The sequence below is a fragment of the Triturus cristatus genome, chromosome 8 (assembly GCF_964204655.1).
Source record: "Triturus cristatus chromosome 8, aTriCri1.1, whole genome shotgun sequence".
NCBI classification, from domain to species: Eukaryota; Metazoa; Chordata; class Amphibia; order Caudata; family Salamandridae; genus Triturus; species Triturus cristatus.
In genome coordinates, this window is record NC_140591.1 from 1,134,094,549 (window position 1) to 1,134,116,714 (window position 22,166).

General features: G+C 47.0%; 1 protein-coding gene across 4 annotated transcripts in view; it reads left to right on the forward strand.

The window, feature by feature from the left end:
* REV1 (REV1 DNA directed polymerase) overlaps positions 1-22,166 on the forward strand; it is a 489,784-nt gene that overhangs the window by 426,712 nt on the left and 40,906 nt on the right. For all 4 annotated transcript variants that reach the window (XM_085622772.1, XM_085622774.1, XM_085622773.1 and 1 more), the window contains one exon: positions 4,785-4,902. In XM_085622772.1, coding sequence (XP_085478898.1) covers positions 4,785-4,902 — 118 coding nt within the window. The remainder of the gene's footprint in view (positions 1-4,784; positions 4,903-22,166) is intronic.

Genomic DNA, 22,166 nt, shown 5'->3' on the forward strand with positions numbered 1-22,166 from the left:
ACAGTTTAGTGATTAGTAGACGTGAACAGGCCGTTTTACCTGTTTCACTGTTGTGAGACCTGCAGGCTCCCTCATGTAAAGTTCCTCTGGTGTGTGCTTAACTCACTCTTGGTCAACATCAAGGTAGTATGTAGCTCTGTGCAGTGCGGTTGTGATGTATTTATGCACTGGGTGTATGTGCGCCTCTGGATGGTATAGTACATGGAATATTTCGGGTTCCACTTTGGGAGGCCAAGGGCTGACTGGAGGAACATGAGGAGGTAGAGGCATTCCCCTGTCCAGATTTGTGAATTGCTGCATTCCTGTGAGTTGGGAGGGACACACATTGGAGGAAGAAGAAACAAGCTCTCCAGCACACTTCAAAGGAGGCTTTTAGATTCAGGGAGAGGTCACTGGAAAGAGGCCTGGGCGCATCTCAGGAAGGAGATGTGGGTGATAAGGGAATCATAAAGAGCAGGGCTGAGGCCATTGGGTAACCTTTTGATACAAATATCACTGTGGCTGACATCTAGGTGTGAACCTCTGGTCTCTCATTGGGCCTGTGTTGTGGAGCTATCAGATTTGGAGTAACTCCTGCTGTGACAGCCTGCTTTCTCGAGGCAGGGCAGAGGAGAGGGCACTTCAAAGGGGAGCAGACTCCCCAACATAAACTTCAAAGACTCAGACCCTAAATCACATTTGATGTCTGGAAACGGACTATAAGAAGGGGAGCTGAAAGCCCCCCAAATATGCTTCAATTTTCAAGCAGCCAGTTGGGCTGAGCGAGGAGGGAAAACTCTTAAAAAGACCTAGGCTGTGACCAGGGATGTAGAGTAAGGCCTGCCAGTTTCCGAGCTGGTTGAGGAGTCATCCCCCAGGGATATTGTGAGAAGTTGGCCTGGTATATGCTGTTCACTAGTTAAAGTGGACACCTTGCACCAGTACAATTCGACTCTTATGGTAGTAGGTTTAAGACAACCTTTTAAAGAAAGCTATCCTAGTGGTAGCTGTGGAGAGCAGCCTTCAGGCTAAGTCTTTAGAGGAATGTAAAGCAGCTTGTTTTACCTTATAATCTCTTGAATTACTAAATGAAAGGACACCACACAGGTATATATATATAAAATATATATTTATTTATTACTAGACACACACTACTAATCTCTTTATGAGATTAGAAGTCAAGGACATATGCACAAATCAACATTTCACAACAAGTTAAGCACAAATATGACTGGGGCCCTAGGGGCGTACCAGACCATATACTAAAAAAGGGACTTGGAGATAACGACTTGCAAGGGGACAAGGCCTAGGGCCTTCAGAAGTGCTGGGGCCTCACTAATCCACCCAAGGCAGGTAAGTAAAGGACCCACGGGAGACGCATGCAGTGTGAGAACACAGCTGCAGATCCCAATTGACTTCAATGGAGCAAGTCGCGATTGGAAATTTAGAGTTTTTTTATACTTCGGGAGAGTCTACAAGCAAGTCACTCACAGGGTAAGTAGTTCTAGAGCCAACACCCACAGGAGCACCATAGTGCTGGAGTTACCTCACCCAGGGAAGCCGGGTGCATAGGTGTCTTTTGGTCTCGGGTCCCGGCGTCGTTTTCAATGGGAGAAAAAGAAGACCTGCTGCTTGTGAAGACAGGAGAAGTATCCGGTGGAATCCAAGGCTGGATTCAGAAGAAGGAAGACCTGAAAGCAGAGGGGACAGTGTTCAAAGTCACTTGGCAGTGACCCGGGGCAAGGAAGATGGATGCCCACAGTCGTCGGGTGATTTCAGGTGATCCACGGGTGTCTTGACTCTTCAGCCACAAGGTCCAGGAGGCGTCGACGAAGACCAGGAGCTGGATTCGGCGTGTCCCACGAAGTCTGCAGCTTACTGCGGTGTCGACGACCCAGATTTGAGCCAACAAGCCTTGGCAACAGCAAGTCTCGTGGAAAGTGTAAAAAGTCAGCGGTGCAGACCAGCAAGGTCTGAGGGACTCACCCAGCGAGGGTAAGTCAGGGCAGGACTGGAGCAACCAGGGGAGCCCTTTGGAATTGTAGAAAAGTCTTCTGGGGACCCACAAGCCAACCGGCAACGGATCGCAAAGACGCCTCGGGAGGATTCACTCAACAGGGGCCCACGGTCACTCGGGCACGGGGTAGGCCTCCGATCTTCGGTGGAAATCCTGCTGGATGCTTGGACCACACGTGGTCCAAAGCACAAGTTCGTAGAACGTCGAGAAGAGGTTGCCCTCGAAAATAGTGCACGGTACCCAGGAATTGCGGTTCCTCGTCACTCGTGGGGTCCACTTGCCTCAGCGTCGCTGGGGACTCACAATGGCCTTGATGAAGTCAGGAAATCCTCTTCCTGGGCTGCAGGGACTTCGGACTCTGGCGGGAGCAGGAAAGTTTGCGACCGTTGATTGCAAAGATTGGTGCCTGCCAAGCAGGGAAGTCACTCCTTGACTCCAAGGGAGATTCTTCAGTCTTCCAGAGGTAGTGGAACGTCGAAGGTCCAGGATTCTTCTTCAGAGCGTCGTCCAGGGATATCTAGTTTGCCATGGCAAGGGTTCCCTAACTTGTACTGAAAGGAAGGGAGGGACTAGCTCTATGACCCCCACCTATGGGAGGGTCAGGGGAGTGGGTGGCTACACCCACTTCCCTTTGTCCAGTTTCGCGTCCGAGCAGGGGCAGGTAGCCCCTGAGCCGGTTTGAACTGGTGTATGCACAGAGGAGCCTACTGCTCCCCCAGTGCAGGACTTCAAAGCACTCTAGGAGTGCACCCACCTAGCCCCAATACACTAAACCCTGTCTGGGAGGTGATCACACCTCCCTGTGACAGGATGCCTATTGTTGGGCCTCCTCCACTGCGAGTTTCGGTCATCAGCGGGAGGGCAGCCCAGTAACTGTGACTGGTGGCATCCATTTTGTGATGCCAGGGCTCTTCAGGATTCTACAGTGTTTCCACAGTGGGTACATGTCTATCCTTCTAGAAGGGTGGGATCATACTCCCACACCAATTACTGGTGTGGGGGTATGATGCTAAAGCGTTTGATACCAAACACAACATGTTTTGATGCAGCCATCCCAGAGTTAGCATTTACCGCAAGGTTATAATGCACTTAAGAATGTATGGTTTGACCGCATTCACAAACAGCCCCAGAGAATAGACTCTGAGAGCTGCAGAGGGGCCCTGCTCAGGCAGAGGCACCCCCCTCACATGGAAACCAAGCACCCTGCCCTCAGGATTGATAGGGCCTGCCTTAGGGGTGACTGATAGGTTTAAATGTGTGTGCAGGTGAGATATAGTGAACCTATATCTCAGTGAGGAGTGCTAACACTACCTCACCCAGGCTGCAGTAGCAGGCCTGTGGTGTCAGATTTAGTCTGCTTCCCAGGGGTGGCATAATACATGCTTCAGCCCCTGGTAGACCTGTGAAGTACCTATGCCCTTGGTACCTAAGGTACCATATACTAGGAGCTCATAAGGTACCACAGTATCCAATCACTAGTGCACCTAATATGCACTCCAAGTTGTTTAGAAAGAACAGAGTGGCTGGGGCCCTGATTAGCAGGGTCCCAGCCAGACTATAGCCAGAAACCAGTGTAAACATCAAAAAAAAGTGGGGGCAACATAAGGTGCAGATCCTACTCTCCTACAGATATCCAAGACCACATGCCTGAAGCACTAATGTCTGCTAAGACCAGTGAGTCCTGTGAGGAAGAGGAGAGATGGAGGGAGGAAGTACCAATGGGTCATCCTAGCAAGTGGATCCCTGTAGTGAGGTATGAGAAGATGGCTACTGCACCTACCAGTTCATTGCCCTTATGCAGGATTACCTGTGCGGGCCCGAGCCCTGACTAAGGATTGAAATCATGAACTGTATTTTTCCCTCCCCCAGAGTAGACCAAAAGAAACTTACTGTTGCATCGGAGGAACGCTGAGGACAAACTGCAGCAACCTCTGCAGAGCCGCATGTGTGATACTTGAGATTGCCGCTGCAGCCACCATGCCCACAAGAGAGGCCCTCTTGAAGAATTCAGTTGGACGATCCCTGCTGGCACGTGAAAGACTCAGCTACGACCTGCACTGCCCTGGGGGAACTTGTCTGTCTGTTACTGCTTCAGCACTGGGACAATTTTGACTTTTCTACCAGAGTTCGAGTGGGACTGCTGAAACTGAGACCATTAGTCGCGCTTAGCCTAAATGTCACCTTTAGTGAATGAGAAATAACCCCTACTGGTATTAACAGGGAAGTTGGACTCAGTGGACTGTCATTAAACACTAGAGCCCTGACCTCTGGGGGGGCTGTGTTTGTGTATGCTGTATTTATCTTTGTGCTCGTATATTAATACTGGACAGTTTTTTATTGCTGCTACTGAACCTATTTTGATTTCTGAGCCTGTGTTTACCCCCTGTGTCTTCTCTACCTCCCCCAGCACCCAATCCCCCCTCCCCACAAGCTCCTGTTTGCCCCGTGGCCCTCTGAAAGGGGTTCTGACACTTGCTAGTTAAAAAGAAAAAAAAAGGATTTTATGAAATTAAAGAAACTTCTTCAAGTTAGATGCGCAAAGCATCAACAAAATCGCAGCTCTCCTATTTCTTGCTAAAGCGTCTGATATAATCAAAATGCCATTTTATTCATTTCTGGAGCGGTCCTATGTGCTTGGTGCTATCTTGTTAGGATGAGAATAAGTACCTAAAAAATCATTTTTGTGCTTCTTTCAGGTTGCATGATCTAGTGACCATAGATGACGTGATATGTGGCACTTGACACCTAAGAAAATGTGATATGTTTATTTTTATTTTTTGTAATTCAGGTGGACCCAGAGGTTTTTGCTGCACTCCCTCCAGAGCTTCAAGAGGAACTCAAAACAGCTTACGGTCAGCGGACAAAACAATCCGAGAACAATGTTGTGCAACCAACTTGTACATTCGGTATGATCAAAGTGTGTCATGCTTTTGTTGTGTATGGTGTTCTTTTAAGTATTGAAGAACAAAGGCATATTCAGTTTATGTTATCTTGTTTAACTATAAAGTTTGTCTTATTCTATCATTGGCCGTTTGTGGTGAATAGGCATTGAAAGTTAGCATGTTTGTGCAACACTGAAGTCTAAATAATTGACCCCAAAATTGTAAACAAGTTGCAGGCAGGATGGTTAACGTGTTGCTTCAAGACATGTATGGTTGAACATGAAACTGAGCTGAATTACAAAAGTCAGGACAGTCTATGTATTATTTATGCACATATTGTTTTAAAGTTTTGGGTGTCGGGCCCTTGGTTGATCTAGTCTAATGGATTGTAGACCACAGGGATACCAATCATTTTGGAGGGGCAGATGGATTAAGTAGGCTTTATCGCCCCTTGATTCACAGTAGGTAGCCATGTACATAGGGGGCTGTTCCTAAGGCAAGCTAAATAGAAAATTGAAGAAAGTATTATAAGGTGAGGGAGAGCTAGAAAATTGAAATGTGATTGACTAATGGCTAATGTGAAGTCAGCATGGGAAACAGTTGAGATAGATAATAATTTTAGGTGTGGCGAGAAGTAGACTCAAAATAGTAACTAGTTTGGTGAGTAAGGTGGCTTACCAAACAGGGAAATGCTCTATGGTAAGGCATGAGGGCAAGCCAAGTTGATTTCAATTTAAAAGTTCATGGATTCAGGGCAAACAGGCTACCTTTACTAACCAGTACAGAGCTAAGACGAACTGAACGGAAAAATAAAATACAATAACATCTGACATTTTCATCTCATGAGTTTCAAAACAAAGCAGCAGAGCCAACGAAATTATGGTCTTGTTGATTTTAGCATGTTGTTTAGACGTTTTATTTTCACCACCCTATCACTTTTCAGCTGTTTCAAAGAGCCAAACTTGCTGTTCCCCTCCCTAATTTAGAATTGGAGAAGCGCCAGGTTTCCGGTATCAGCACTTCAGCTGACTCCCCCTTCAGAAAACGTTTACCAGTCACGACCACTGTAATCTATTTAGGGTGGGTGTCCTAATATACAGTGTTCCTGTTCGTATCCTCAGGAAAAGCCTGACACTCTTGGATGTTTAAACTTCAAAATAACCTGAATGCTCTGGATGGAATCTTCTAGCGCATCAAGGAGATATATATAATCTCCCATCTGACATCTCAAGGTGGGCAGAAAGCATACTAGACATCAGGGATTATATTTTTATTACTAAAGACAGAATGAGGTGTGGGCTGGCACATCCTAAAATCGGGACGCTTTCCCAATCTCAAGACTCATACATGAAATGTCTTTATTTTGGCTGTCTACCTCCTGAAATGGCCTCCTTTTCAATAAGTCAGTGGGAAAAATGCATTCTCCCGAATATTAAAAAAAAAATCTCCCCCTTACCTCTTCTAAAATATTTGCATGTATGAAGATCCCACATAGTTAGGTGTGGCCTAGACAGCGCTTGCGCTGTCTCTTCGAGACATGTCATGTATACTTTGTAAACTTGCAGCCCGTTGCTTTTCATTTGTTTATTTCAGTGGCCTTTAAAAATTCTTGCTTCCAAGTGGTTAATCTTTACTATTAGTTCCTCCTTTTCGTTGGTTGTTCACTCCCACGCAGCAGTGCCTCATTACATGTAGCCTTCCACTTGCCCTGTTTGACTGGCGCAGGAACTATTACTTTTAATGTGAAATAGCACTTTATACAAGCGTTCGCGTTTCGTTTCCCTTGAGCAGTGCAGAGCCTGTTTCACGGCCGCCGCGCTTCATCTTTAAGCATGGGGGCTGCTTCGGGAGGCCGCGTGACTTTCTTTTTTTCTGCATGGTGCCCACTTGTTTTAAATTGTACGTTAAAGCCGAAAAATATCCATGTTTCTATTGGCTATTGTTCCGTTCTACTGGTTTTGATATCTTTCATCCATCCAGTGTATATTTTTTAACAACTCTTTTGCTTTATGTGGTATTGATTTTGTTTTGGGCTTCTTTTGGCAAAAAGGGAGCATGTCTCAGGCTTGTTTTCAAGGGACATAGCATGTGCAGTGTGTTGTTGCAGCCTGTACCCACTTCCTTTCATTTGGCTAATAGTCGTTTTTTTAAGTATTACAAATATGTCCAGTATGTTTTTGCTGCTTAAGTGAGTTATCCAATTCCCCTCTCTCGTTTTCTGTATTCTCCAGATAATTGCCTGCATGTTCCTTCAACACAAATTTTACACTTTCATAATTATCTCATTCCCCATGTAGCTGCCTCTGTTTACATTCCTTTAAAGATACATTAAATATATTTAACTCACTTTCTTTATCTGTTTCCCCAAATGTGTAATGTATAACTGGCAAGAGCCAGTTTATAATTCAGTTCAGAGCTGCGAAGATTAGGCAAACCGAAACTATCGACTACAGAGGAGGGTGTATTTGTGTGCTGCAGCATGTGCATTTTTATATTACAACTGACCGATGGGTGCACGCAATGTCAGAGCCAAACACAGCTTTCCACCCACCTTCGGCTGGCTTCCTTGTCCTCTGCTCACTGCTTCCCTTCATCCTGAGCCTGGTCGAGCTCTTGTCTTCCAATGAAGGCCATGGAGGGGGTGCCTCCCGAGGCCCTGAAGGGCTGAGCTACAGACATGGAGTATTGCGTGCCGGGGTCTTCCACCTGGCTGTACCCCCGGGGAAGGAGAGAAGGGCGTTGCAGGGTTGTGGATTGTGCTGGTGGCCCGAGGGAGCAGCACTGAAATGGTCTTCAGCGCCCTCTGCAGGAACGCTGCTGCTGTGATCATATACAGTGAGCTCAAGGCGGGCACTGCCACTGTGTCAATGTCTCACATAGGTAAGAGTCCTCCGTTGCCCCCTCAAACACACAAACCCCCCAAACCCAACCCCATTCCGTACCCATGACCTTCATCACTAAGTGGCACTTGTCACCTTGTTCCACATCTGTAAGAGGCTAACTACCGACATAGGAAAGATGTCTCGTCAGGTAGGAGTGCTCCCACCCCATCTCTAAACCACCTCCATAGCCCCAGGTACCACCCTATTCCTCATATAGAAAAGGCTCCCTACCAACGTAAGAATGGGTACCTCGCGAACTAGGTGGGCACCATAGTCTCTCCACCTCCACACACAGCCCCCGATACCACTGGTTTGTAACTTTGTACCGCTGTAAGAGGCCTCCTCATAATCATAGATACCTCAACAACAAGAAGTACAACCCCTTAAATCTTGTCTCCGGACCACCTTCACACACAGCTCCTGGTACCACTGTGTTGTACCTCTGTAAGAGACTCCCTTCCAACTGGAATATAGACATGACTCCAATGAGGAGCGGTCCAACATTTACACATTCTATCAAGATCACCTATAGCACGCAGCCCTCCCCAAGTGTTCCTTACACCAATAGTCTACTGAACCACCCACCCTTTCAGACAAACCATCTCCTTAGAGAAGCCACTCCACTGAACTGATGTGTCTCAGCACTAGTGTAGGCACACACACACAGCTTTACACACCAAGCTACCCAAAATGACCCACACATGCAGACCATCTCCCTCCACTCCCCACCATCGCCCCCTTCGACACTACTTGCTGTGTTATAATAAAAAGCTCTAACACCAGCTCAGGCCGCTTTGTGTTTAGTACCATACTGTAAACACGCTTGTGTTGTTTCCACTCTGACATCAGAAGGTATGCAAGACTCAAAGATTCATGTGTCGTAGGGAAAAAACAAGGTTTTTATACTTCATTCTGGGGGAACAAGGGGTTTAAAATCTCTAGCAACATTTGAGACCTCTTGAGAGCACAAACGTGGGGCCAAGACTGTTGGATATGGTTCATATGGTGCTGGAGATAATTTTCATGTTGTTGCAACACTTTCATTTTTCGGTCAAAGCCTACCACACAGCACTGCTGTCTGGTTTGCTAACAGCATCTTGGGGACATTGGGAAGGTTCCATGGGAAAGCATTCATTCCACCCATTGCTTACGATTGGCTTTGTGGTTTGTAACTCACATTTGCTTGCTTTCTGTTTGCTGGCTTTATTTGTTTTAGGCTGTCTTACTTGGGTTTTTCCCTTCAGTTGCCAAAACCCTATTTACTATATGCTTCCACCAGTACTGGATTTCTGTAAACATGTCTTTAAATCTTGTTCTTGTCACATTTGCTTTGTATTCATAGGCAAAGGTCACATGTCCGGCTCTGTTTTCCAGAGAGCTTGGTGCTTATTTCTTTTTCTCTAACTTGAATGGGGGAGGATTTATGTTACAATCATGCTGGCTCCTGGGGGTCTGCTTGAGGAAGGTTGTATGATGTTATTTTTTTTCTAGCACACAGAAATGTTTAAATGTCGGTGTCGGTAAATGAACAGATATTTCTGAATATTTCAGAATTAGTTAAGCACAAATGGGCAGAAAAAATTGTCTATATGAATAGAGGGTGCCCCCGGAAATGTGGAAAAGTGTGGGACAAATGGAATAAATATAGAGGGAATCCGTGCACTGCACCCATGGGGGTAACGCTATACTCTCTAATACATGAAGAGGAGGGCCAGACGGAGCCCCGGAGGGAGTGAGCGTGGGGTTGTCCCTTACTAAACTCAAGATGTTTGACATTGTGCAATGCTGTGTTGTCATATCTTATTGTCATACTGTATACAACAGTGGTGTAATGTTCTTTTTCACTGCTTCAAGTTAATAAAGAGGTATTTAAGAAAAAAAAGAAAGAAAAGCGCAAACAAAGCAAATTTTGTGGGAATTCCGATGTGTGGTGGAAACAAATATATTGATACGATCAAAACAAATCAGTACCCTAGATAATGACACTTCCACACATTATTGTTTGCGCTTTGTATTCTTTTTATCAGTACAACTGTATGTATAGGCAAATGTATTGGTCATTTCAATTGAAGATGTGCTGTCTGTAATGGCAGTACGCTACCACACCATGCATACTTCACTTTACCCCACCCCACTCTACCCTGTACCACGCAACACCACTGGATTCTAGTCTGCACCACTCCACACCGCACTCCACTCTGCGCCACGCTACACTGCAACACTGCATTCTACGCCAGTGCACTCTACTCTGTACCACTCCACACCAGTGCGCTCCATGCCAATCCGCTCTACTCCATTCTAATATACTCTGCACTCTATGCTACTCTACCGTGCACCACTCCACTCTGCGCCACTGAACTCTACTCTGCATCACTGCACTGTACGCGAATGCACTCTACACCGCTTCACTCAAAACCAATACAATCTACGCCACAAGTTTCTACTCTGCAACACGTTATGCCACTGCACTATACGCAATTGCACCTTATGCCATTTTATTCTATGTCACTGCACTCTACGTCGCTCTACTCTGCATCAGTGCACTCTATGCCAATGCACTGTATGCCTCTGTAGGATACACCAGTGAACTCTACAGCAGTCTATTCTGCAGACTGCACTCTCTGCCACTGAACTGTTCTCCACTGTACGCCACGCCAATGCACTCTACGACACATCACTGTACTCTGTACCACTCTACTCTATACCACTGAACGCCACTACACTCTGCATCACTCCACTCTATCCCACTTATGTATGCCACTCTACTCTGCAAAACTGCACTCTCTGCCTCTGAACTGTACCCTGCTGAACTTAACGGCAATGCATTGTACTCCACTCTCCTCTGCATTGCTCCACTCTATGCCAATCCACTCTGTGCTGCTCTCACCACTGCCCTCTATGACACTGAACTCTATACGCCACTACATTCTACTTTAAAACGCCACTCTATTCCACTCTCCGCCATTCCACTCTGCTTCACAGCAATCTGCCCTGCGACATCCCACTCCACTCTATTCTACGCCACTGCAATCTGCACCACTTTACTCAATGCCAATGCACTCTACACCGCTTTACTCACAACCATACACTCTGAGTCACTGCACTCTATGCCACTCTATTCTGCACCACTGCACTGCACCACTATACTCTACTCTGCAACACTGAACTCTACACCACTGAACTCTACACCACTCTACTCTGCAACAATGCATTCTCTGCCACTGAACTTTGCGCCACTGCCCTCTATGCCACTGCACTCTACTCTGCAGCACTCTACGCCAATGTGCCCTATGCACTCTACACCACTTTAATCTACTCTACACCACTGAACTCTATGCCACTTCACCATATACCGCTCTACTGTGCACAACTCTATGCCAGTGAACTCTACCCCACTGTACTGTGCACCACTGCAATCTTCACCACTGCATTCTAAACCTCTCTAGTCTATGCCTCTACACTTTACACCACTGCACTCTGCGCCACTCTACTCTGCAACACTGCACTCTATGCCCGTGCACTCGAAACTGCACTACTCCACACCACTTCAATATACTCTGAAACAATGTACTCAGCGCCACTGCACTCTACTCCAGTCTCTCCGCTCTGCACCGCTCCACGATACTGCACTCTATAGCACTTTACTCTGCATCACCCTTCTGTATCCGTCTGTGCTCTATTCTACTTCTCTATCCCACTCCACTCTGCACCACTCCTCTATACGCCACTTCACTCTACTCTGAAACAATCTACTCTATGCTGCTCCACTCTACGCCACTCAACTCAACTCTGCGTCATTATATTCTATTCCACTGTCCTCTACGTTGCTCTACTCTGAACCTCTACACTCTACACCAATGTACTCAAAACCACTGCACTCTATGCCACTTTACTCTACAACACACTATGCCACCCTATACCATTATGCGCTATGTCACTGCACTTTATGCCACTCTACTCTGCACCACTGTACTCTAGGCCACTGCTTTCTGCACCACTCTACTCTGTGCCACTGCACTCTCAATCCCTGCACCCAATGCCTCTCTACTCTACAAGATTGCACTCTCTGCCACTGAACTCAGTGCTACTCTACTCTGCACCACTGCATCCTATGCCAATGCACGCTACGCCATTTTACACCAATTCGCTGTACATCACTGCACTCTACACCACTCTATTCTACTGTGCACAACTGTACTCTACGCCACTCTACCTCTATGCGGCTGCACACTACTCTGCACCCCTCCACTCCATGCCACTCTACAGTGCTCTCTGTCAATGCACTACACTCTGCATTACTCCAAGCCACTCTAATCTATTCTGCACCACTGTACTCTACGTGACTGTACACCACAGCCCTGTACTCTACCCCGCATCACTCCGCTCTACCCTGCACCACTCCGCTCCACCCTGCACCACTCCCCTCTATGCCACTTCACTCTACTCTGAAAGAATCTTCTCTGCACCACTCTACTCTATGCAACTGCACTCTACCCCACTCTGTCACTGGACGCTATGCCAATGCACTCTGCACCACTTTACTCAAAACCAATGCATTTTACGCCCCTGCACTCTACGACACTACACTCTACAATACTCAACTCTATGATGCTCTACGCCATTAAACTCTACTAACACTCTATGCCACTCCACTCTACAACACTCTTCTCCACTCTTGACCACTCTCTCACACTACTCCTTTCTACAGCACTTCTATGTCACTCCATGCCACTTTACTCCGCTCTATTATACACCATTCCTCTCTACTCTGTGCCACTCCACTCTTCAACAATCTACTCCGTTCTACGCCACTCTACTCTATAGCAGCTCCATGCTACTCTCCTGTACCCCACTAACCTTTAGCCACGCTGAACAAAAGCCACACTGGTGTACAGCATGGCTAACACATTTTGGCAAAGCCAATAGCTCTTGCATAGGCGAGATCTATTGGCTTTGCCAGCGCTTGTCAATCTGCCTAAGGTGCAGTTTGGGAGGTTTACCCCATGGTTGCCATCCCCAGGGGGGCAGAAATTACACTCCCAAGACCAGCTTATGGTTTAATAATGATTGCCACAAAGCCCAATGCTCCTTAGAGCCATCAAACCTAGACACACAATTCGAATCCCCTTAACCAGGAAGGCCTATAAAACAACCATCACTCTAGCCAAACAGAATTGAGATGACCAGAGATGGACTGCCCTAATAATCTTGTGTAGCCAGAGACTTTACTCTATTCTGGCAGTTAATATCTCGTAATTGTGCCACGGTTACAATTGAACCTGCAAATAATGTTGCCCCTTGTATGTGTGCTGAGTATTTTAGCAACCTATACTCAGTCACTCCAGCAAGTACTTCCATTGATATCACTTCAGGTTTCTTAGGCTCATCCTCGTCACACCATTGTTTGACACCCAGGATGTGGTGGTCCAATCTCTTTTATCCACCACAATGGGTAGGGCCGCAGGGCTGGACAGTGTGCGGGCCAATGTCTTCTTGCATGATTTTGAGACTTGGGCCTGCAGCATCTTATCCATTGCCCAACACCGTTGCTGCTGGGACCCCTATTCCCGAGGCTTGGAAAGTTGCCACGGTAATACCTATGTACAGAAAAGGCAACCGGTCTCACCCTAGCAACTATAGACCAATAAGACTAACCTACTTATTTATTTTTTTAAATCTCCCGCTGTGTGCTTGCCAAAATCCAGAATTGGATGCTCGAGATGGATATTTTGAGCCCATTTTAAGCAGGTTTTTTGGACTAAAATATCTACCATTGATATGTCTTTTCTTTTTCTCCTGATTTATTGGCGTACCGTTATCGACAAAGGCAAACTTTTTTTTGGGGGGGGTTTTAAAACATAGTTTATTGGTTTTCGGAATATTACAACTTCCGCTGACTTTAATATACATCAGAACAGATCACTATCGATAAATTCGGCGAAGAAGCACAGAAATAATAAACATTGAGACAAATAACTGTGAGTTACCAGTGGCCTAATCCAGAACAACAATGTCCAAGTTCATTGCCGTGGAATGTCCATTATCTTCAACATTTTCTGCCGGTGTCTCATTAGATATGCAGTAACAACTCCAAATGTAGAAAATTCCCCCTCCCACCTCCCATCTCCTCCCCCAACCCAACGTCCCCTCTTCATGCCCTCCCCCCCTCTGCCGGGTCAACGTAACTCATGGTCCATGCATCGATATACTCATGCAGGGCCGCCTTCTGTCTCCCTCCCCTGTCCTGGGGTCCCCCCCTCCCGAAAGACGTCACAGCTACACTGGATATAGTGACTTGGGAGGCCTGTCCCGCTATCTCTTGCATCATCGCTCCCCATGCCAGTAGCACCTCAGGCAGTTTGGCATCCTTCCTGGTACTCCGTATATGCCCCTCCTCAGCTAGGGCCCACTCTCGTAAATCGGACCTCCACTTTGCCAATGGCGGTCCCTGCTGCGTTAACCAGTGGATGGCTATGCGCCTCTTGGCAATAACTAGCCCCAGGATCAGGAACCGCCTGCTTATCTTACGTTTCGGGTCCCGCGGAATCAAGCCTAGGAGACATGTGCGGGGATCCAATGCAATAGTCCATCCGGTTATCCGGGTCAGATCACCAAGAACCGACCCCCAATACGTCTGGATTGATGGACACGTCCAAACCATCTGCACAAAATCTGCTGGATCATAGCGACATCTGGGGCAATGGGGTCCCTGGAGCCATCAATGGCGTGCAACCTTCTAGGGGAGAGGTAGGTCATATGTATTATGTTGTACTGGATTTGCTTAAAACGATTGCTCACTGACACCTTCCGCACACTCTCATGTATCCTTTCCCAGTCTCGTGTCGTGACCTCCTGAGGACACACCTGCTGCCATTTTTTCGTCTACTTTTAGGGGTCCGTTCTTTTTATCGTCCCGTAACGCCCTATAGAGGTGAGTGACACATTTTCACCCTCCCGCCATGGCGATCATAGTGACCAGAGTCCGGGTGTGCCTCGGGGCCTCCGGAAACTTAGGCCATAATTGTCGTGCCGTTGCCGCTATTTTTGCATATTGCAGAAACTGCCCTGCCCCCAACTCAAAGGCAGTCACAGCCTCCTGATAAGTGATACATTTTCCGTCCGGATAAAGGTCTGACAACATCAGGCAGCCCCCCGTCTGCCATGCCTCTGTCGACATCACCTGGTCAATCTGTGAAAAGGGCGGCAGCTGCCATAGGTCCGCCTCCGGGGCAAAAGGTCTGTCCTGAATGATTTTACGAACCACTCGGTTCCAAATTGCAGCCCCAAGCCGCACCAGAGGTGGAGACAAAGGCAAACTTTATATTGCCTTTGTCGACCTCAGATCTGCTTTTGATTGGGTCCCACGTACTACCTTCTGGCAGGTCTTTGCTGCAATGAAAATGCTCCAGAGTCTCTCGTCTTTGATGATACATCTCCATGAGAGCAATTTCGCTCGCATCAGATGGGGGAAACAGGATGAACTGAACGATAAGACTCCATTCTTCAGAGGTGTATGCCAGGGCTGTGTGTTGGCCCCCACTCTCTTTTCTCTATTTATCAATGATATCATCCCATTCTTGACACAGGTCGAAGCAGATGCCCCTGTGCTGGCTCGAACCAAAACCCCAAATCTCTTATTTGCCCACGATACACTCCTGATCTCCAAGACTCCAAGTGGATTACAGAAACTCCTTCCTCGCTTTGAGAAGTTTTGCCTTGCTTGGGGACTGGAAATCAGTATCACTAAAACAAAGTTGATGTCACTTAATCCAGACAAGTCGTCTAGGAAGAATATTGTTTTAGGGTGGGTACCATTTCAGACGGGGGACTGCTTTAGTTATTTGGGCATTATGGTCGGTGGGCGTTTGTCTTAGCAATCTCATATTGTCCAGTATTGTATCTTTTATAGATTCACATGCTTTAATCTTCCCCATCGTCATGGTGGGAGTCCCACGGTAACAGTAAAATAGCAGTATAACAGCTCAAAGGATAATCTCCCTTGAAAATCAGTAGTATTTAGTAACCAGTTAACCTCATTAAAGAATATCCCAACTCCAGCCAATCACATCACAGACCCAGAGTATCCTTCCCCTGCAGGGCCACCATACCTCAGATTTCTTACCGCACGTCGTGTTAGGGAATCTCCCTGAGCTCTGCTCAGTCAGTGTTTCTACCTTGAACTTTTAAACTTTGAGCTAGCAGTTCCTTTTCTTCAACCTTCTCTTTAACTGAGGTGCTGCTAGAAAGTGAGTTTATCCTTTTCTTTCTGTATTTGCTGCAGAATGTCAGTCTAAAAAAAGGGCTGATTAGGCCCTGCAAGACTTGTGGAAAGGCCAGGCTCTTCTCTGAAGATCCTCATAAAGAGTGGTTATACTGCCTTCATCCAGATCACAAGCCTAGAGACTGTAAGCACTGCCAGACTTTTTCATCAAAAACCCTCAAGGATCGTGAGGGAAGGCTTCTCCTCTGGCTTTAAAAGAGAAAATCTGTAAAAGATTCTGACTCCTAGAGTGAGGAGAGGCCTCATACCGCCTCTAAGTAAAGGATGGAAGAAGATCCTCTTTCTGTCCAGAGAGATCCAAAAATGTCAAGATCTGAGCAAGGAGCCTTCTGTGAAAAAAAGGGCAAAAAAGGAGTAATCTGGCTCATCTCGGGTCCAAAAAATATCAGGTTCTGCTTCTCCTCCTGCGCCACATACTCCCTCTCAGGAAATCTGCCCGTCTACGGGCTTGTTGACAAGGCATTCTCCACCTGTGACTGTTGAAGCAAGGGCTCCGTTGACGGTTTCTTCAGTGACATCTACGACATCGACGGTCAAGACTGCGACGGCTGTGGCATCGACGAAAACTGAAGTGGTGATGTCGGCAGCGGCTCCTGTGAGGAGTTCAACATCCTCGAAAGCTTAGCCGTCGGCGGTTCAGTCGACGAGCGTCTCCGTCCCGTCGACGGGCGTCTCTGCCTCGTCGACGGAAAATGGACATGCCAGTCTCTAAAACAATTCCTTCATTGTTGCAGGACTTTTCTACAATTTCTCCTCTGCCTCCTTCTCGCCTCCTGGATTTCCAGGAATCGGAGGATGAAGGTCCTTTTGGCCCTGCTTACAGCCCCATTCAACTTAGAGTAAAGTGCCAGGAATCAGAGGAAGAAGACCAACCAGATGACCCTTCTGCGTACTTGGACGGTGAATATTCCTTCTCAGACAGATGCTCAGGCATGCAGCGCATGGACACTTTTCAAGAGCATTACCCCTATTATGAGCAGGAAGAGGAGGAGGACCGTCAACAGGAACTCTCCATTAACGTACCGATGTCACTGGTCACGGACTTGCGTATGATGCTCAGTGCCTACTATAAACGTTTCCCTGATGCTAATGTAGCTGAAACGCCAGTTCCTCGACAGGAGGATCCTGTAGTTGTACTCCACCTGCTCCACGAAAACAGAAGTCCTTTCCTCCCCTGAAGATTCCTGCTCAAGCATCAGACAGTGGTGACCAACAATTGGAAGAAGGAGAGGTACAAGTGGATTCTGATGTCCATGATGAATGGATGGACTATGTGGCACACACACCGCCTTCTCCAACGCCCCCAGTGACTGATTCTCCTCCAGCAGATATCGGCCGATTCCATGACCTTTTCAAAAGAGCGTCAAAACGCTTTGACCTCCCCATGCAGGTCAAGCAAGCGGAATGCTTCTTATATGATTTTAAGGCTGCCACACAGCGTTCTGTTAGGGAAATCCCTATTGTTGACTTCTTGTGGCAAGATGGCATTAAGTTGATGAAAAATCCAGCTTCTGTGCCAGCAGTTATTTCAAAATTAGACAAGAAGTACCGGGCGCCTGAGGACTCTCCTGCATGTCTCATTGGCCATCCAAAGCCTGATTCTGTAATAATGCAGGCTGCTCAGAGGCGATCTAAGATCCCTGCTTCACCGTGTACCGCTCCACCAGACAAGGAAGGGCGCAGGTTAGACAATATTGGGAAGAGATTTCCGCGCTGGCGGCAACGGCCATCAGAGCCTCCAATGCCTTGGCCATCCTTGGGAGTTACGATAGACAGATGTGGTCAGACATTGCTCCTTATGTGGAATTTCTGCCTGAGGACAAGAGGAAGGAGGCGAAAGAAATACTCTCGGAGGGAGAGCGCGCCTCATCGGAGGTCATCGATGTTGCACTGGACATCTCTTCTACCGCCTTTAGGCAGATGGCAGGCGCTGCCGTGTTGCGCAGACAGGGTTGGCTGAAGGCGACATTTCGCTCGGAAGTCCAAGATAAGGTACTTGACATGCCATTGGACGGGGAGTATCTTTTCGGTAAACATGTGGATGAGGCGCTTCAAGCTATCAAATCTGACACGGATATGGCGAAATCTTTAGCCAATCTGCAACAGAAGAAGTTCTCTTTTTTTCGAGGAAGGGGACAATTTACATCTCGGCCCTATCTCCAACAGCGTTTTCAGCCCTACTACCAACAGGGTTTCCGGGCTCAGTATTCTGCACAGTCCTTTCGTCAGACACCGCACCAGCTTACACGAGGGCTCCGGCACGAAGGCGCCCCGCATCTGGAGGAAAATCCCATGATACAGGCAGAACGCAATGAGAATTTTCAGAGACCCGTCACCCAGTCCCACTCCAATTGGCTCACAATTGCTCCAAATTCTTTGTTTAATGGAACTTCATTTCGTCTGACAGATGGGTGTTAGACATCTTCAACCATGGTCACACCCTGGAATTTATACAACCACCTCCGAATTTCCCTCCAAGAAAGACTGCTCACCGTCATCTGGTGCTTCTCAAAAGGGAGATAAAGCTCCTTCTCTACAAACAGGCAATGGAAGCAGTTCCACACAGTCCGCGCAACCTTGGCTTCTACTCTCAATTTTTTCTGATGAAGAAAAAGACTGGAAAATGGAGGCTGGTTATGGACCTCAGGTTGTTGAACAAGTTCATCAAAGTCAGCCGCTCAGGATGTTGTTTCTCCAGGAGATTCTCCTTCTCTTGGATAAAGGAGATTACATGACCCCCCTGGATCATTTGGATGCGTACCTCCATATTACCATTCATCCAAAGCACCGTCATTTCCTCAGGTTCAAGGTGGCAGGGTGCAACTACCAATTCAAGGTGCTAGCTTTCGGGCTAAAGTCAGCGCCCAAGGTTTTCACCAAGTGTTTGGCACCAGTGGCGGCCTATCTCTGGCGTTCCGGCCACCAGGTTTTTCCCTACCTGTACGACTGGTTGCTCAAGGCCCCAACCTTTCAGGGTACAAGGGAGTCCACAAGCGCCTGTCTTCGCCTTTTTCACTCCCTGGGTCTCAATTTCAACAGAGAAAAGTTGTTTATCCTCCCCTCCAAGTCTCTCGTGTTTCTGGGAGCAATGTTAGATACCAGCCGCTCAATGGCTTTTCCCACAGAGGAAGGAATTTCTCGTCTTCAAAGGATGGTTCAGTCCCTTTCCTCAAGAAGCTGCGTTTCTGTGAGGATTTACAAATCAATGTTGGGGATGATGTCATCCTGCATCCCGTTAATTCCTCGCTGTCGATTGCGGATGAGACCTCTTCAGGAGCAGCTCGACTCCCAATGGATCCAAGCTCGAGGCTCCTTCGAAAACACTGTGTCAATCACGCCAGAGATAATCATGGGGGATGTCCTGGTGGACATTAAGAAGCAATCTCTCACAAGGCCTATCCTTCCTTCCAGCAAAACCTTTGATGATAATGACAACGGATGCTTCCATGGAAGGATGGGGAGCTCACCACAAGGTACTTCAGGTCCAAGGGAGGTGGTCGGACCAGGAGTCTCTATGCCACATAAACGTGTTGGAGCTGAAAGCAGTCTTCCTAGGGCTCCGTTCCTTCCTACCAAGGATAAAGGGTTCGTCGATTCTCGTCCGCACGGACACCACAACCACCATGTTCTATCTGCAGAAACAAGAGGGGACGAGATCTCCAGCCCTCTCAGGTCTGTGGCAGTGAATTTGTAATTGGCTGATTCACCTCAATATTTTGTTACAAGTCACAACACGTTCCAGGGGTGTTAAACGAATGGGCCAATGCGCCCAGCAGACACCAAGCAGTGTCACGAATGGGAGGTGGATGCCATTGAGCTGGGAAAAATATTTCAGTTTTGGGGATTTCCAACCCTGGATCTCTTCGCTACATCACTCAACAAAAAAATCAGAATTCTACGCCAGCAGATTTCCTCAGCCAGGTTCTCTGTGGAACGCCTTCCACTTGTCCTGGGAAGGGGCATTTGCTTACGCGTTCCCTCCGCTCCCACTGATACAGAGAGTTCTACAAAAGATTAAACAGGAGCCTTGCCACATCATTCTCATTGCCCTGGCGTGGGCAAGGCAATTCTTGTTCACAGAACTGTTTCGCCTATCAGAGGCTCCTCCAATACGTCTTCATCCTTCGCAACGCCTGCTTTCCTTGAACCAGGGCAAAAAGGTTCATCCACAGATTCATTCTCTTCACTTGTCGGCCTGGCTCTTCACCATGCGTAGTTTGGTGACTTGGCTATCTCTGAGGAGTGCTGTTCCATACTTAACAAGGCCCGTGCTCCCTCCACTGTCAAGTGTTACTTGGCCAAATGGAAAAGATACTGCTCCTGGAGTGCAAAACACTCTTGCCATCCACTCTCTTCTCCGGAGGACGTTTTGCCGTATCTCTTATCTCTGGCCAAGGCTGGCCTTTCCCACTCTTCGATTAAAGTTCATTTGGCTGCAATTTCAAGGTATAGGAGACGTTCAAATCAGTTGTCCCTGTGGTCCTGCAGTCCAGTAAACAAATTTATGAAAGGTCTTTTTAGAGCCTACCCGCCAGTTCAACCTCCTCCAGTGCTCTGACAATTGAACATTGTTTTGTCTCATCTCATGAAATCACCTTTGAACCAATTCACAAGTGTGATTTGAAATACCTCTCTTGGAAAGTGACTTTTCTCTTAGCCATCACGTCTGCTAGACGTATTAGCGAAATTCAGGCTTTTACGGCAACGTGGATTTACCTACAATTTCAGCAGGACAGAGTGGTGCTACGCACTAATCCTTCGTTCATCCCGAAGGTACCTACAACATTCCACCTGAATGAACCTGTAGTCCTGCCTTAATTTTTTCCTGCTCCGTCTCCACTGGTGGAGAGAGCTCTCCATTCTTTGGACATCAAATGATGCTTGAAGTTTTACCTTCAAAGGACAAGACCTTTTCATAAATCTACGCAACTCCTCATCACCATCTCTGCCCCTAGGAAGAGTCAGGCTTTGACTAGAGCTTCTATTGCATGTTGGGTTTCTTCTGCTATAGTGTACTGTCATAAAAGAGTGGGACGTCCGCTAACATCTAAAGTAACTGCCCATTCAACTCGGAAGATGGCAACGTCTTCGGCCATGTTTGCCGGAGTGTCTCTACCCGACATCTGCAGGGCGGCAACATGGACGAAAGTCCATACCTTCACAAGGCACTACTGCCAGGATACCTTGCGGAAGACGGATATTGCTGTTGGTCAAGCGGCCCTACGTTGTCTGTTCGCTCAAGGTAGGTCTCATTTTATTGAGGTTCATTAAGAGTTTTTTTTTATACCACTATTCAGAGTTTGTTCATCTCTTGAGGTTTTGACAGATGATAGATATATATATACACACACACACATACATACATAATATGGTCACATGATGGGACGGTTCATCTGTTTTCCCCACCTCCTTTATCCGTCATGTACTGCTTACTAGTCTGATTCAAGCATGTGAATCAATAAAAGATACAATACTGAAGAAAAAACAAGTTACTTACCTATGCACTGTGGTTCTCCAGTATTGATATCTTTTATAGATTCACATGCAGCCCTCCGTCCTCCCCTTACAGATGCACCATCCATACCTCTATTATTTTACTAACTACACTTGTGCTCGAGATCTGAGGTATGGTGGCCCAGCAGGGAATGGACACTCTGGGTCTGTGATATAATTGGCTGGAGTCTGGATGTTCTTTAATTAGGTTAACTGGTTGCTATATGCTATTCATTTTCAAGGGAGGTTATCCTTCAAGCTGTTATACTGATACTTTACTGTTATACTGATACTTTACTGTTACCGTGGGACTCCCACCATGACGACGGGGAAGATTCAAGCATGTGAATCTATAAAAGATATCAATACTGGAGAACCATAGTGTACAGGTGAGTAACTTGTTTTTTAACAAAGCCGCCTTAAAGCTCAAACAGCTCACGGGGAATTAAACAAAAAATACTGTGTGTCTTATTCGAAACCCATTTCACCTGCGCTTTGCATTTTTTAGACTAAGGTCTTGGGTTCGATCCCTATGGGGCGTAAATTCTTACGCAACCTTGCTTTCCTTCCCACAAATGTCCCTGTATCTGCTTTTACAGGTCATGTGAGTAAGAAACGCTGCTTGCAAGGCC